Genomic DNA, 17,610 nt, shown 5'->3' on the forward strand with positions numbered 1-17,610 from the left:
TGACCATTTGTTATTTTCTATATTTATTGCATTCATAAAAATAGTAATAAACACAAAAGTGTGTTTTTGCATGGTTGCTGTGATAACAATTGTTCCATTTCGTTGCGACTGCTCTCTTCTGCAAGAGGCTTCATTCTGTAGATTTCATGTCTGAAATTTTAAGGCCACAACATTTTTAAAGGATGGGGAAGCATATGGTTGTAAAATTATGCACTGACTTTATACTTTTCTGTGTATCTTTGTAGGTTGATCTTACCTTGGTAATGGATATGGTGAAGTCTCTTGTGCGCGATGCCCAAGAAGCTCTATCTGACCAGCGATGTCACAGTGCTGAGGGCATGCTCTCCCAGGTGCTAGAAATATTGAGCCAGCACGATATCCAGGTAAAAAAAAAACATCAATTTCATGTTTCATCATTCCCCTAAGAATACTTTCTTATGACATATCATTCATCTCTCATGAGAATAGATTTAAAGCTAAGCTTTATTCAAAATTTAAATCCACAGTTAACCACTTAAGACCCAGACCTTTAGGCAGCTAAAGGACCCGGCCAGGTTTTGCGATTCGGCACTGCGTCGTTTTAACAGACAATTGCGCGGTCGTGCGATGTGGCTCCCAAACAAAATTGGCGTCCTTTTTTCCCCCACAAATAGAACTTTCTTTTGGTGGTATTTGATCACCTCTGCGGTTTTTATTTTTTGCGCTATAAACAAAAATAGACCGACAATTTAGAAAAAAATGCAATATTTTTTTACTTTTTGCTATAATATCCCCCAAAAATGTATATAACATTTATTTATTTTTTCCTCAGTTTAGGCCGATACGTATTCTTCTACCTATTTTTGGTAAAAAAAATAGCAATAAGCGTTTATCGGTTGGTTTGCGCGGAATTTATAGCGTTTACAAAATAGGGGATAGTTTTATTGCATTTTTATTAATTATTTTTTTTATACTACTAATGGCGGCGATCAGCGATTTTTTTTTTTTCATGACTTTTTTTCATGGACACATTTTTGGGACCATTGTCATTTTCACAGCAAAAAATGCATTTAAAATGCATTGTTTACTGTGAAAATGACAATTGCAGTTTGGGAGTTAACCACAAGGGGGCGCTGAAGGGGTTATGTATGACCTAATATGTGTTTCTAACTGTAGGGGCGTGTGGCTGTAGTTGTGACGTCATCGATTGTGTATCCCTATAAAAGAGATCACACGATTGATGATGTCGCCACAGTGAAGAACGGGGAAGCTGTGTTTACACACAGCTCTCCCCGTTCAGCTCCAGGGACCGATCGCGGGACTCCAACGGCGAGCGGGTCCCGGAGCTTCGGATCGGGCCGCGGGCGTGCGCCCGCCACCCACGGCTGGGTTCTAGCACAGGACGTACCTGTACGTGCATTTGCCCAGCCGTGCCATTCTGCCGACGTAAATGTGCAGGAGGCGGTCCTTAAGTGGTTAAAGTGTTGGTTCCCTATGCCAGAAAAAATGAAAATGTGAACAGTGCACCCACGCACATGCACAGTCCCTGCTGTACATACCTGTGGGGATGCTGAGCTATTGGTGCCCACGCAGCTGGTCCTGTCTGGGGGATTTGAAATCCCTGCTGTTTCCCACTCTTCTTCTCTGTGCTTGTGGGACGGATCAGAGTAAATCACTTTGCAGGCGCTGACCAATCAGAATTGCTCTGTTCAGTCTGGAAGCGCTGCACAGCAAAAATGAAGAGTGTGGATTTCAAGTCCTCAGATAGTTGATCCGGGTCCATGGGCACTGACAGCTCAGCATCCTTTGGAGGTAAGTACTATGGGGATAAGGGGGTGGAGAAAGGGTGTACGGTGTTCACAATTTAATTTTTTTTTTTTTTTTAAAAAGTAACACTTGAAGTTACATATATGGGTATTGCAGTTTCATTTGCCAAATTATTTTAAAAACAATTCACACCAAGTACGGCTGTGCTGATGTGTTTTTTTTTTAACTACTATTATGCAATATATCCTAAGCACCTCTCTGCCCCCAGCCTGCAATTTCCTCTTATTGACATATTTGCATGCAGCACTCCCGACACTGATCCTCCCCCCTCCAATCTGCATTCTACTGTGCAAGATGCAAATGAAAAGAGGCTGATACTAAGTAACATTTTCACCTTTTGGTTTGGCAATCTTTTACATTTAAGGGTCCAAGGAGAATTCTAATGATTTTCAGTTTGAGCATAAAAAATAGCCAATGTTTTTTTGGGGGACAACAACACTACCACCTTCATTAGGGCTACATAAACAAAATGAATTAGAGGGGGGGGGATGCATGTTTGTACATGTGTAAATATAAGTGTATGATGAAGTACTCTCTTGTATGTATGTATGTATGTATGGACAAGAGTTTTAAATTAGAGGGGGATGCATGTTTGTACATGTGTAAATATAAGTGTATGAAGTACTCTCTTGTATGTATGTATGTATGTATGTATGTATGTATGTATGTATGTATGGACAAGAGTTTTAAATTTTACCACAAAAAACTGGGAAAACTCTGACTCGAGTATAAGCCTAAGGTGTCCATATGCATGCCTCACTGTGCCCATGCCTAGACTGATGTTTAACGTGGAAGTCTATAGAAGGGTTTGAAAAATCGGTGCTCCCCAGTCGTAGGTCCTCCAGGCAACAAACTTTGCACACTTGAAGAGTGGGGCTACATGTGTGCCAAGTTTAGGGGTCCAGGGAACCTATGACCGGTACTGGGTCTCAGAAATGACCATTTAACATGGGAGTCTTTGGAAGGGCTGCCCGACTTTGAAAAATCGGTGACTCGAGTATAAGCCGAGGGGGGCATTTTCAGCATTAAAAAACACTGCTTATACTCATGTATATATGGTACATTTGTTTGTAGCTTTTCCAAGCACCTTATGTTTATAGAAGATTCAAGGGTATGATGTAAATATATATTTATATTTTTTATTTTCCAGAGCCTTCGTCTTACTAAGACAGATCATGTTGTTCTCATATATGGACATGCAAATGCTCTACTTGGCATTAGAAAGTGTGTGGTAAGTGATGTAAATAAGTCAGGTGGCTGTAATGGAAAATTACAGAACATCTTATCATGGCCAAAAGTCTGTGGGCACCCGGTCCTCATACCTACTGTATGGCACTGGTAATGCTACAATATACAAAGACATTTTAAAAAAACTGTGTGCTTTCAGTCTGGTGTTAAAAAAAATGGGAAAGGCCCTTCTTCTGTTCTATTATGACACTGTGCAAAGCAGCTCCATTTTGGTGTGGAGAAACTCGAAAGGCCTGCACAGAGCCCTGACCTCAACCTTATTGAATGTCTTTTTGGATGAATTGAAACGCTGATTACAAGCCATGTCTTCTTATCCAACATCCGTACCTGATCTCACAAATCTTCTTTTGGCTGAATGGGTCCAGATTCTCACAGACGGGGACCCCACAATCTTGTAAAAAGCCTTCCCAAAATAGCGGAGGCTGATAGCCGTATTAATAGGGGCAACTATCTGGTTTTAGAGCAGGGTGCCAAAAAGCTCATATAGATATGACGGTCAGGTGTTTGCAAACTTTTTGCCACCTAGTGTGTATATTATAGAGATTACGGTATACATAAACTTGTATGTTAGAAATATATATATTGAGTTATGGACATATCCAGTCTGATCCAATTAATTACTTTTCTGCTGCAACAAGTCTTCACTAAGGCCTCATTCACAATGGTTCTGTTGAACCTGTGTTTTTATGTGTGTTTTGAGGTAATTTCTAAATGCCTATTACTACAATTTTTTTTAAATTTATGTCATTCACACTGTATTTTTTTTTTTTTTTTTTTTTTTAAGGTGTTTATTTTTTTTAAATTATAAACAACCAGAGAGAAATTAAGAACATGCCAACTTCAATGGCAGTGATAATACTAGCTACGCAGAGCTTGTAAAAAAAAAAAAAAGATACAAATCAGGTTAAGTTGAGGACCACTGCCTTCAATCTACACAGGCACATTGCCCATGCATGGCAAAGTGACATGCATCTCGGACTTTATTTTCACCTTAACTGCTCTGCTTTACAACTCCTTGTTCCCCGATATATGGCATCAATATCAGCTGTGTTGGCCACCTGTGGGGAGCAATGGCTTTACTTCCCTGGGATTATGCTTGGAACCAGCGATTGTCTTCTGGGCCTAGGCACTCTCATTGGGACCATGTCACTCGCTCATCCATATCTGGAATGGCTGGGAATTCTTGCTGGCTGTGAGGAAGTGCAAGTAAGGAAAGTAAAGGGGGGGTCGAAGCAAGGTGAAGGTTTCTCTTTAAGTGCCCAGTCACTGTGGTTACCATCTGGTAATCGATTTGATTAGTGGCCATTGTGTTTCCATTGATTTAATTTTAGATCTGGATACTTTTTCCCTTATGTGTATATTTAGTTTTATTGAAATACCACATCTATTCTTTTAGGTATGGGTTTACAAAAAAAAAAAAAATCTGTATTCTCCATTAGGTGGATGCTGCATCGATTAGGTGCTGAATCTGCCCCCTTCCAATCCATCTGCACTGAGTAATGAAACACTGCTGATTGCTCAGTTCTCCCCTCCGCTCTGAGCAGAGGTGGACTGTGAATCACTGGCTTTCTGCCCCTCCCCTCCAGCGCTCACTGGAGTGCTAGGCTGGGTAGAGTAGGGAGCGGCTGGCTCAGTCTCCCAGTGGCACAGCAGAGTGGCTAAGCCAGCGGCTGATCAAGGAATCTGGGTGGATCCCGACTGTAAAGTCAGGATCTTTCCCCAGACTGGACTGGCTGAGTAACATCAGCTGATGGTGGACTTTAGCTTGCTGTTGGCTGAAAATGGGTCACAGGGGTCCAGAACGAACTGGACTCGTGATCCATAGAAGTAGGGCCAAAAATCTTTTGCCCTACTTCTTTTAAGGTTTTTTCCATTTTTATTTTATTTTTTCCCTATAAAAATATAATCACCAATTATGTTAAGTTTCTAACCCTACTTTTTTATTTATTTTTCCCCACCATCTGTGTCCTATTTGAGATTTATTTTCACTTACCAAATAGACACAACATCTCTTCAAAGTGGGGGGTAGTGATATCCTATACAGTTGTCACTGACATTAGTGTCCCCATTGGAGGATTTCCTCTTCTAGCGGCAACTTGGAATGTTGATTATTTTTTTTTTTCATTACCTTTGGTCCTGGCGATATTGCTCACCTTAAGAAATAAAGGGGTAAATCTCTCCAGTGGAAGCACTAAAATCTCTGAACAATGTCTTAAACCTCTTTCCATTCTATTAAAAAAGACAAAAATATTAAATTTTTCTATTCCCTGATTTTGGATTATTTGTCTTCTTTAGGAATTGTCATGGGCTGAAAAACGTTTCAAGGAAATTATCCAACAGCACTCAAAAGAAAGGTTTAATTGTCTGGCTTTCTATGGTATCGGCAATGTTTATCTCAAGCAAAATCAGTAAGAAAACAAAATACGATTTCTTTTTTTATGTTCAGGGTAGCATTTTTTAACTATTAGCAGATATTGTTGCAGCCAGGGGCGTGTTTAGGCACAGTGATGTCCTAAGAACCCTTGAGGCTGGGTTCACACAGGTACGACAGCACTGTCATCCTACTTTGCCCTGCTACATCTGTCCTACATCTGTCCTACATCGGTCCCACTTCTATTCGACTTGAATGAACAAGATAAGATTTTGCTCCGACTTTGAGATAGTATGGCTTGTCCTTTGACCAATCAAAACAATCCCAGAGTGACATTAATTCTTTTTACTGCTGCTGTAATCAGCATTTTGGATGTCACAAGTCAGATGGTTAGGACAAGGATCCTACTTTGATCCGACTTCAGTGATGTTCAATGAGCTGAATTTAAATCAAATTCGGACCAAAGTAGTACAGGGAGCATTTTCAAAGTCGGACCGACTTGTGTTGGACCAGTTAAGGCGGCTCTCATAGGGAAACATTGATTTACACACGTCATGCGACATGAGCTCCCAATGTCGGAGCGTTTGTCGTACAAGTGTGAACCCGGCCTGAATGATTTAATTTAACGTTTCACACTGTGTGTGTATTCGAGGCTCCATGCACTCTTCATTATAGGCAGAACTTTGGATGTGATTATGATGGTGCAAGGCTACCTCTCAGCCACTGCTTTTTTTTTCAGAATTACCGATTCCCTTTTTGTCATCTTGGATAGACCCTGAAAGAGTACACCGTTTTCTCAATACATTGTCTTGGACTACAGCTTTTGTATGTCGTAGTCCAGTCACCCTGTAGGTGGCATTATAACCTGAAGTTTTTTTTTTTTGTTTGTAATTTTTGCCGGGAATAAAGTTTTTATCAACAAACAAATTTGATAACATTTGGGTCACAATGAAAATATATGTAAAAAGTGCCCTCGGAGAGACATTGCGTCAGCAGATCATTGGGTACATGCACATCCTAACTGAGACATGCCTAGCAATACATGGTCCAATCACAAAGAAATCCACACAATAAAACAGAAAATTAGTACCATAATACACCGGGTTTATAATACCCCAAGTAAAGACACATCACTAACGGCCATTACCCCAGAACCTGTTTATTATGACATCTACCGGTGCCATGTCAGGCATCATCAACCATCCATCTCAAACTTGGTCGGACAGACCCTATGTTGATAAATCTTTTCCTACCAAAGAGTGGTACCCTTGTGGGGTAACCCACTCCTGTGGGGACGGAAGGGAAGAGCTTTCCTAGTGTAGTAAAAGCACTTTTCATGCCTGAAACACGGCTGTAGACACTGCAACTTTAACAAAGGCGTTGGGTATTAGATCATCCAAAATGTCAAGCACCCATTGCAATGGGTCTGAAGCAAGAGCTGTCTGAAATTCCTGATTAAGAGTTTGTACAACTGTGTTCCAATATCTGTGTAACTTGGGACATCTCTGCCAACATGTGGATCAAATCCCTGTGATCCCTACTACATTTAGGACATAGCGTGTCCGCCAACAAGGCCATTTTATGCAATTTAAGAGGTGTGTAGTGATCCCTGAGCAGTATGTATAGCAGAGAAAGTCGCTGAGCTATTTCTTAAAGAACTGAAGTAAATCACTTCAAGAGCCATCTCCCACAGGTCACCTGGTAACTCCTCAGCATCCGGCACTTACTGAATTCATGCCCTACAAGGGTTCTCCTCCAAGTACTTTATGAGGAGCTGCGAGTAGCAGCATAGAAATAAAGTCCTTTAAGGCAGTAGGCTGCTGCATCATGTTAAATAACGGGGTGGGCAAAGAGCCAAAATCATCCATATAAAGCAGGGGTGGCCAACCAGTGGCCCGCGGAGCCCTCTGATGTGGCCCGCGACCTCCTGCTCTGGAATGGCAGGTTAGCAAGCAAAGATTGCAGGTTGCCGACCCGCCATACCACAGCATCAGTGTTGTGAATGAAGCTGGTGGTAGAGGAAGAAAACGGCTGCGGAGCAGAGCCCCATAAGCCGATGCTTCCTCTACAACGCCGGCTTTTGCCACAGACGGAGTCTAAGGCAAAGTTCAGCTAACCCGCAGGATAGACACAGCAGCACTCGCGGTGTGGGTAAACCGCAGCACAACAGTGTGAAAGCAGTCTTAGGCCCTTTTCACATGATCAGCCCGACCAAATGGGACCCTCAATTCACCTCTATAGAGCGACACATGTTCGTTTATGCCCGCCTACCTTCAATCCGAAAAACATTTGTCCCCTTCTATCTGGGCGGATTAGAGGGCCTATAGAGTAGCCGTGACCTGTCATCTGTCCGCTCCGCTCATTGTGGCCCTCGACTGGTCACCAAGTTGCTTAAGTGGCCCTCACTCTTCAAAAGGTTGGGCACCCCTGATATAAGTGTTAGGCCTCCACAGCATGCTGTAATTGCAAGTAATAAAAGTACATGTGTTGGGGAAAACCATATTTAGTTGGCAAGTTAGGAAATGGCAAGAGTTATCCCCCATCAAAACATGTCTGACGTGAGTATTGCCATAGGCCTGCCACTTGGCAGCATATTGACATTTAAACAGTTCAGGGTAAGAATGATTATGCCACACATTACTCCCTGCAGCTGTTTGGCCTCTGGTAACCTGGAGCTTTAAAGCGGTGGTTCCCCCTTAAAAACAACTTTTTTTTATTCCACTGCCCCCCCCACATTCCATCACGATTAAGGCACATATTTTTTTTTTACTGCTGTACATACCTTAGTACAGCATCTTCACCCGTGCATCCGGGTTGCGAGTCCCGCGGGAGTGGGCGTTCCTCACATGCTGTTGATTGACGTTTTGCTCAAAAACGAGCTCCCCCTGACGCGTAAGCCGCGTCACGGTTGGCGAAAGGAGCCGAACGGCGAGTCGGCGCTATACTGCGCATGCGCATCGCCGTTCGGCTCCTTTCGCCAATCGTGACGCGGCTTACGCGACGGGGGGAGAGCTCGTTTTTGGGCAAAACGTCAATCAACATCATGTGAGGAACGCCCACTCCCGCGGGACTCGCAACCCGGATGCACAGGTGAAGATGCTGTACTAAGGTATGTACAGCAGGAAAAAAAAAATAATAGCCTTAATCGTGATGGAATGTGGGGGGGCAGTGGAATAAAAAAAAGTTGTTTTTAAGGGGGAACCACCGCTTTAAGGCGTCCTGTTTCCTCAAGTATGGACGCCTAGTAAATGGATTTTTAAAAATTGTCTAGCTCAGGGGTAGGCAACCTCGGCACTCGAGCTGTGCTGAAGCTACAAATCCAATCATCCCCTTTCTCCTTGGGGTCATGCATGTGGCCTTCAGTCTTGCAATACAACAGCTATAATGCTAGAGTTGCCTATCCCTGGTCTCTAGCTTTTGGCAGTGTTGATAGTTCCGGTTGTGCTGTATTGTTTATTATATTTGCCAGTCACCAGCAGTGCATTTACATTTAACTATGTGTTATTCAGACTGAGAGAACATTTTATTGATGAACTGCTAATTTTTCCATTTTCTTATTGAACGCTTTGTTTCTGCTAGGTTTTCCGATGCTTTGACTCAATATGTGAGATCTAAGACCATGCTGATGCACAATATGGTTCCAGGAGTGCTAGTTTGGCCAACAACATCTATTGTCATCGAAGAGACTAGGCCAGAAAAATTAGAGGTAAGTAACCAATTGCTAGCCTATATTTAACTGCACCCTTTGTTCCATGCAGTTACTTAAAACTGCCAGTAAGCTTAAAATTTGTACCCTTAACCACCATTCTGTGGCAGAGTAGAGATGAAGGGGTTAATGTTCAGATGGGCAAGAGAAGGGAGGTGAGAGGTTAATTGACAGGTCACATGGAGACTGCATTGGAGCTAATCTGTGTGGGGGACGGCCCCTGAAAGCGTTAAAAAAACAATTCTGTGTTTGTGCTAATGAATGGATCAGTGGCTGTAGCCGCTGATCCATTCATTCTGTGTCCATTCAATAAGTACTGATCTCTCTCCCTCCCCTGTTGTAAGAGGAAGGGATCAGCCCTGTAAATGGTACCATGTTATTGCAGTGATGAGCAATCAGTGATCACATGGTACCCAGCCCCTCAGATCGGTTGGGTACACAGCAATCTGCTATTTATCCAGTGTCGCTCATAAGCTGCACTGGGTAAATAAGAGGCCACCGCTGTTGAAAGACGTACAGTTGTGATCATTAGTTTACATACCCTGGCAGAATTCGATTTCTTGGCCATTTTTCAGAGAATGTGAATAACAAAGAAATGTCTTTCACTCCTGGTTAGTGTTTGGCTGAAGCCATTTATTTTGTGGCTCACACATCCCAAAAACATCAGCGATCCACCTCCGTACATTTTATCATAGGCCTTGTTGACTCCTCTCCAAATGTAGTGTTTATGGTTGTGGCCAAAAAGCTAAATTTTGGTCTCATTACTCCAAATGACTTTGTGCCAGAAGGTTTGAGGCTTGTCTCTGTACTGTTTGGCGTATTGTCAGCGGGATACTTAGTGGCATTTGCGTAGTAATGGCTTTCTTCTGGCAACTCGACCATGCAGCCAATCTTTCTTCAAGTGCCTCCTTATTGTGGATCTTAACCACTTGATCACCGCCCTATAGATGAAAGACGTCTACAAGGCGGTTCCTCAACTCTGGGAGGACATCCATGGACGTCCTCCCAGAATCGCGCCCCCTGAGGCGTGCACACGGGAATGTCCGTGACCGCCGTGTCTGGATCACGGTAAATCGCCGCTGATATCGGCGGTTTACCATGTGATCGCTCCGTCCAGTGACGGAGCGATCACTTGTAAACAAACTGGCGTCATGTGATGACACCGGTTCCTCCCTCCCCTCTCGGTATTGAACGGTACAGTGTGAGAGGAGAGGGGAGAGAGCGGATGCAGCACGAGTGCTGTGGGCTGGATCTGTGACAAATGCAGTCACAGATCCAGCCATCCATCCCTGCTCAGCCATCCCTGCCCCATAACAATACTCTGCAACATAACCAAACTGTGCAATACTCTGCAATACCCCACACTACTCTGCAATACCCCACAATACCCTGCACCATCGCCTATGGGAATTTTTAAGTAGCAAAGTTTGGCGCCATTCCACGAGCGTGTGCAATTTTGAAGGGTGACATGTTGGGTATCTATTTACTCGGCGTAACTTCATCTTTCACATTATGCAAAAGAATGAAGAAAAAGTACTAAATTTGCTAAATTTTATAACCGAAACAAAAAATTCTTTTTTTTTTTTTTTACAGAATTTTCAGTCTTTTTTTTTTTTCTCTTATAGCGCAAAAAAAAAAAAAAAAAACAACGGTGATTGAATACCACCAAAAGAAAGCTCTATTTGTGTAAAAAAAAAAGAGCGAAAATTTAATTTGGGTACAATGTTGTATGTCATTCAAATTGTGAGAGCACCGAAAGCTGAAAATTGGTCTGGTTATTAAGTGGGTTTACGTGCCTGGTGGTCAAGTGGTTAATACAGCCACACCATATGTTTTCAGAGAGTCCTGTATTTCACCTGAAGTAATTTGTGGGTTTTTCTTTGCATCCCGAACAATTTTTCTGGCAGTTGTGGCTGAAATTTTAGTTGGTCTACCTGACCGTGGTTTGGTTTCAACAGAACCCCTCGTTTTCCACTTCTTAATTAGTTTGAACACTTCTGATTGGCATTCTTAATTCCTTGGATATTTTTTTATATCCTTTTCCTGTTTTATACAGTTCAACTACCTTTTCCCACAGATCCTTTGACAATTCTTTTGCTTTTCCCCATGACTCGGAATCCAGAAAAGTCAGTGCAGCACTGGATGAAAGATGCAAAGGTCTGTCAGGAGTCCAGAAACGCATTGACCTTGTATACAGTCATACACGCGCACACACACACGCAAACAGATCACAGGTGAGGATGGTTACCTTTTTAATAGCCATTCAAACCCCTTTGTGTTAACTTTATCAGGCCAAAATCACCAGGGTATGAAAACTTTTGATCAGTGTCATTTGGGTAGTTTCTGTTAATATTATGATTTTAAAAGATTAAACAGTTAATAAATGGCTTCAGCTGAACACTAACCATGAGTGAAAAATGTTTGTGTTATCGTTCATATTCTCTGAAATAAATTCATCAATTCTGCCAGGGTATGTAAACTTATGAGCACAACTGTACATTGGTACAAAAGTAGTTAAAATATGAAGTAATACCGGTAGTTTATTTGGAGGGAGGGCGTGGGCTATCATTTACCACTGTGTATTTGCTCACATGTATGAATCTTAAAGCACATGGGCTGCTCAGATGTGATGGGGAGGAAATGCTCAGCATAGAAACTCACTTAAAACTGAGCATGTGCAGAGCTTCCACCACAGATGCAAAGTCCCTAGCTGAATTGCGGACATGAAGAGAAAGGGGAGATGGAGAACAGCAGGATCAACCAGGTTTTTTTGCAGAATACAGAAAACTAATCTCATGGTGACTGAATATGAACAGCATGTAATGCAGCATTTATTGATATATATATTTTTTTTATGATGTGGGTTTATTGACACTTTAATGGGTTATTTTATATTAACTCTGTAGTGTAAGAACTGACACTTCCTAGCCCACAATCATAATTGGATTTGATACAGACATACAATCGAGAGATCACCATGCAGTCTTTCATCACATTAGCACTTGTAGATTGATTTCTGAAGCAACACAAAGGAAATGGTGAGCCTTGGATTGTATGACCCAGAGCAAAGAAATTCGCCTGTTACAGCGGCGCGAACTGCAACCACAGCATAAGCGCCAATCATACAATGTAAGGCAAACACAGGGGGTATAACCACACTAATACCTAGTTAAAAACATTTAAGTTTACAGTGCCTTTTAAGATATAGTTTTTGTGATCTGTACACACGTGACATTTACCAGATGCATCTTTGGGTTTTCCCACTCTTCTACACAATTTTAATGTTCTGTCTGAATCCTTGCTGCTACAAGATGATCAAACATCTTTTGCCTGTTGGTCTGTAGATTTGAATTTGTAATGGTTCCCAATCTTTGTTTTTTTTTTCCTTTTTAGATTCTCTTGAATACCTGCATAGAGGAATGCAAGTTTCCACCTAAACCTGATGCTGTTTGCCGCTTCGAGCAGTGTTTGAGTTTACCTAAAATCCAGATCTATTTTACAGACCCTGATTTCAAGGTAATCAGATTTCAACGCTCCTTTGGCTGTACTCCTGTGTATCACACTACACTCCTATGACCTGTTTTTAGCTGACCGAGGGCTGAAGTCAGAGAGCCGGTCCAGGCTGGGGAAAAATCGCAACCATATGGTCGGGATCCACCTAGATGCCTGGACTGGCAGTTGGCTCAGCCTCTCAGTGAGCCACTGAGAGCCTGAGCCCAGCCGCTCCTGCCTACTCCAGTGAGCGCCGGGGGGGGGTTTAAGAGAAGCAGACAGTAGCCACTGACAGTCACCAACTCACTGAGAACTGAGCGGTGGTCTTGGATCGCTCATTTCCAAGTCTTTGGTCTTAGAAGCGGCAGGGGACAGATGCAGCATCGGTCCACCTAGGGAAGTAGGATTTAAAAAAAAAAAATACATATTTTTACATTTGGGGGGAAAGTGCAGCGGGGTCAAATTTTGTTTATTTTTATAATATATTTTTCATCTCTAAAAGTGATCCCATGACGAATCCGCCGCAGGGATCATTTTTACCCGAAAGTCCGGCCCCAGAGGGAAAATAACATTTCAGGGTTATGGCATCTAGCTACAGCCATTACCCCGGGTTTTAGTGTCAAGCAGGTGACGTATTTTCCCAGTTAGGCAGTCGGCAAGTGGTTATACAAGGGTAAAGTAGTAGTATTTATGTCAAGCTAGGGTAAGGACAGACGTCCCTTTCCAGAATAGTAGGATTAATTTTTTGCATAGAAATACAGCAAGTACCCAAATATGTAGCATACGTATACTTGGAAAGTTCACCAAACACTCCCAGTAAACAGTTTGAGCTTAATTGTAAGTACAATCCTTTAGGAGTTGTAAAGGCAGAAGGATTTATTTATTTGAAATGTTTGTTTATACAGTCCAGAAAAGACAAGACCCGCAGTGTCAACATAAATAAAACATAAAAGGGTAGCACATAGAAAATATGAAAAAATGTATTGCATGAAGACATACAGTGCAATATGTTATAAATGAAAACACCCCCCCCCCAAGGTGGAGGGCCATAAAATTATGAACAGGTACGTCTCCCAAGGTCCCGGTCTATCATACTGGCTTGACTACCACTTTCACCACACCTTAGTGTGGTATATATTCTACTCCACCATGAGATCTCCTGCCCACATAATAGCAAGACAAAAACATTTTCCCATGGGTCTCGTCTCTCCCGACCTTTTTACAATTAAAAAGTAAAGAGAAAATAAGAATGTCTGTAGATTACAGATCATAGAAGAGAGAAGAAACAAACAGAGGGGGGTCGGGGGTGTTAAATGCAGGGTGGAGAGCGGGGGAACCCAGGAACATGGATCCCCGGGGTGTCCAGGGTTTAGCATGTTGGAGCTTTTATATCCGTACATACGTTGTCGAGCAAAGAAATAAAAGAAGGGAGGCCTCAAAGTTCAGGTATCTGTGTCGTTGCCCATGAGGGCCATGGCCTTCATCTGAGAACACAAATAGGTTCCACAGAGACCAAGTGCAGAAGGATTTTTTATCTTAATGCATTCCTATGTATTAAGATAAAAGGCCTTCTGTGTGTAGCAGCCGCCCCAGCCTCCCTAATACGTACCTGAGCCCCCTCTTTCCTATGATGTCCACGAATCCCTCAGCTGTCCAGGACCCTCCCTCCTGATTGGCTGAGACACAGCAGTGGCGCCATTGGCTCAGACGGCTGTCAATTAAAGTCAGTTCGCCAAGCAGGGGAAAGAGGAGGCGGGCCGACCGGCAGCTCTGTGTCTGAATAGACATCCGAAACTGCAGCTTGGCTCGGGTGCCCCCATAAGACTCCTTGTAAAGTCTCACAAAATACCGGTTGAATAGTGCCAGTTGGGTCCCCCTCCATGCGGGTTCTTGTGATGGATTGATGTTGCTGTGCCACTCCTAAATTTAGAGCAGCATTGTTCCCCTGTGTAGGGATTCTGAGCTTAGAGCTGGGATGTGCTCTGCAGTGTGCAGAACAGAAAGAAATCGGAAGGAGCCAGGTTAAAACTCTTTTGCAAATATACTTACTTTGCAATTCTGTTTTGCTTAAAAAAAAAAAAAATTATCGTTGTGGGACTGGACTTCAGCAACCTAAGATCTGATTAGCTGCTGTGGATGATGTCAATTTGCTTATTTTGATGCGTATTGCTCTGCTAAATTCAACCTATTGGTGTCTTAAAGCCTAAGTCAGTATTTTTCAACTCCAGTCCTCAAGGCGCCCCAACAGGTCATGTTTTCAGGATTTCTCTCAGATGAAACAGCTGTGTTTTAATTTTTAAGGCAGTGAAACTGATCAAATCACCTGTGTAAAATAATGGGGAGCCTGAAAACATGACCTGTTGCACTGATACAGCTTCTGTTAGTTTAAATTCTCATTTGACCATGTACGTGTTGATTTGTATACTTTGTGGTCACTGACCAATATATTTCAAGGGTGTTTAACTTTCAACTTTTTTGTTGTGTTCCTTTTTTATAGGTCATATTTTGCAGATAACCATTGAAGGGTTTCCTCTCTTGTTTTACAGGGCTTTATCCGTATGGTGTGTTGTCGGTACTGTATAGTTGAATTCCATGTGTGTTGTTGGAAGAAGTTGAAGGCCACTACATATTCTGATAAAAATGACAAGGTAAGCTGAAGTTTTTCTTGCAAAATTTAGCAAATTTTACACTTCAGTGAGGGATGGAGGTTAGAGGGTGGAGTTGGGGCTGAGGGGGTAAAAGTGGAGATGGGCTTTAAACGCACGGATGTAGAAAATGTATTGGACTGAAGCAAGAGCCCATGTGGGGTTGTCTTGTGGGGTATTGATTAAGTTATTTATCTTCCATAATGTCCTGATTGGATTCAAACTAAACGTTTTTCCAATCCCAGCACAAGAGCTCATTAAGTTCTGCTTCAAGCATAAGCTTTCCCTAGGGCCTGTGTGGGTAACTAAACAAAGTAAGTTTACCAACTTCAAGATCATTCAGATTAATAGGAGTAAGCTAGAAATAATTGATCTGGTTTTGTTTGTTTTTTCCCTCCCGCAGGATTTCCTAAGGTTCCCATGTCTGACCCCAGACTGCGGAGGACACGTTTGTCATATTGTAATATATGATACTACAGGGGAAGTAAAATGTGAGGTATGTTATGAGATGCTAAATTTGCAGTGAAGTTTACTTTATTCATAGAATTAAAGTGGTTGTAAAGCTTAAACATTTATTACCTTAATGCGTTCACATTAATCCACTCCCCCTTTTACTTACATGAGCCCTCTTTCGATCCAGCGCCATGCATGTCTGCAGCTCTTCCCTCCCTTCACTTCCAGGTCTCGCTGTCTCTGCTGGGGCACTTGGAGCCATTGGCTTCCAAGCCAGTCACGAGGGAGCAGGGCCAAGTCCTACTGTCTGTTTCAATGGACGCAGCAGCGGTGCTTTGATCCAAACACACACACGAGAAGCCACTTTCCATGGGGGCACTTGACAGAGGGTAGGGGCCAGGGGCGCCGGCGGGGGTACTGAAAAGAGGAGGTTTGCAGCCACTCTGTGTAATTCCATTGCACAGAGCAGGTAAGTATAGACACGTTTTGTTTAAAAAAATAAATGTACCTGTACAATCCCCCTTTTTTAAGTAATGTTTTTTTTTTTCCCCAAAGGGTTAGAGTAATGCTGGACTTTAAGGGTGCTTAATTAACAATGATATATTCAAATATTCCATAAAATCATGAAACCATTTTATTCCAAATTCTTTTAAAATCGCAATAAAATCAATAACAATATAATAGTCTTTACTTGCAGAAAACCTTTTCCATGCTGCGATGATAATCATTTGTCAACATGTTTCACCAAATGTGCGGCTTCTTCAGGAGTGTGGTTATTTTAGCGCTCAAAACCATCCAATAATTGGATTGGTTTGATTCAAAAGTTAGACATTTTATTCATTATGATGGTGCTTTGTACCCCAAGAGAGAGAACATTACAGAGATGGTAGAACAGTGAATGTAGGAGGGATAGAGGATCCTGGAATAAGATCAAGTGTTGAGTGGACCACTAGAGGGTGCCAGATAGCCTTGCTTATTTTCATGAATATGTAGATGTAGTTTGTTTAACAGGGCAATCAAGACTGGTGTCCACATGGCTCGGGCCTTGCCACAGTTGCAGGTGCTTTCGAACAAAGTAAAGATAAGAGTTTTATTAGTGATTTGGTTGTATCCTGAATCTTCAGAAATCATCCCTGGAACTCATTTGAAGCATCTGTACCTAGTCCTGGACACGGGAGAAACTTTTCTCTCAGCAACCATCTGATTCTGTGCTTTTAATGAGCAGCCTCTTCCAGAGCAGTCCCTTTTGCTCTATACCTCTGCAATGCAACACTGTGTTGGTGGGACAAGTTGATTGGTCTCTGGCCTGGTAGCTCAGGAATCCAGTTCTGGAGTCGGTGAAGACCACCTTCCTTGCCATCTTTTGGAGGATGCTCACGACAGATGCCGACCTGCCAGGCAGGAAGGTGTCCTGGGCACCCTGTCACTGCAGGAGACTTGATCATTGGAGGAGTATTCTGAGAACTTTCACCCTGAGACTTTCAGTAATATGGCTGTCTCTACAGCACTGAACCATTGTACTGAGGGGTAATCTGTTAGTCAAACAATGCCATGGCGACGTGATACATCAATCATCACAGAGGAATTGAATGTTTCACCATGGCTAGAGAGGTAGATTGGTAGTACTTCACTTTCCAGCTTTGCCATCTGTGTACATTCTGGGTATAGACTACTGGCTGGCAGGCTTCCTCAGCCGGCAGTGGCTGGACCTGGGAGGGGGGTCCCTACATCTGGAGCTGGTCAAGGACTTGCATTGCAGGTGTGGCACCTGATGTGGACCACCTGCCATCCAGGTTCAACAACAAACTAGACAGGTTTGCCTCCAGGTACAGGGGTCCTCTAGAGCAGTGGTTCTCAACCTGGGGGTCTAATGATAATTTGCCAGGGGT

At 42.7% G+C, this 17,610-nt stretch overlaps 1 protein-coding gene across 1 annotated transcript in view; it reads left to right on the forward strand.

Annotated features, from left to right (window-relative positions):
* TTC3 (tetratricopeptide repeat domain 3) overlaps positions 1-17,610 on the forward strand; it is a 181,810-nt gene that overhangs the window by 105,333 nt on the left and 58,867 nt on the right. The window contains exons 19-25 of the mRNA XM_040338963.1: positions 246-383; positions 2,957-3,037; positions 5,350-5,462; positions 9,005-9,131; positions 12,525-12,647; positions 15,170-15,271; positions 15,672-15,764. Coding sequence (XP_040194897.1) covers positions 246-383; positions 2,957-3,037; positions 5,350-5,462; positions 9,005-9,131; positions 12,525-12,647; positions 15,170-15,271; positions 15,672-15,764 — 777 coding nt within the window. The remainder of the gene's footprint in view (positions 1-245; positions 384-2,956; positions 3,038-5,349; positions 5,463-9,004; positions 9,132-12,524; positions 12,648-15,169; positions 15,272-15,671; positions 15,765-17,610) is intronic.

This window comes from Rana temporaria, chromosome 2 (genome assembly GCF_905171775.1).
Source record: "Rana temporaria chromosome 2, aRanTem1.1, whole genome shotgun sequence".
Taxonomy (NCBI): Eukaryota; Metazoa; Chordata; class Amphibia; order Anura; family Ranidae; genus Rana; species Rana temporaria.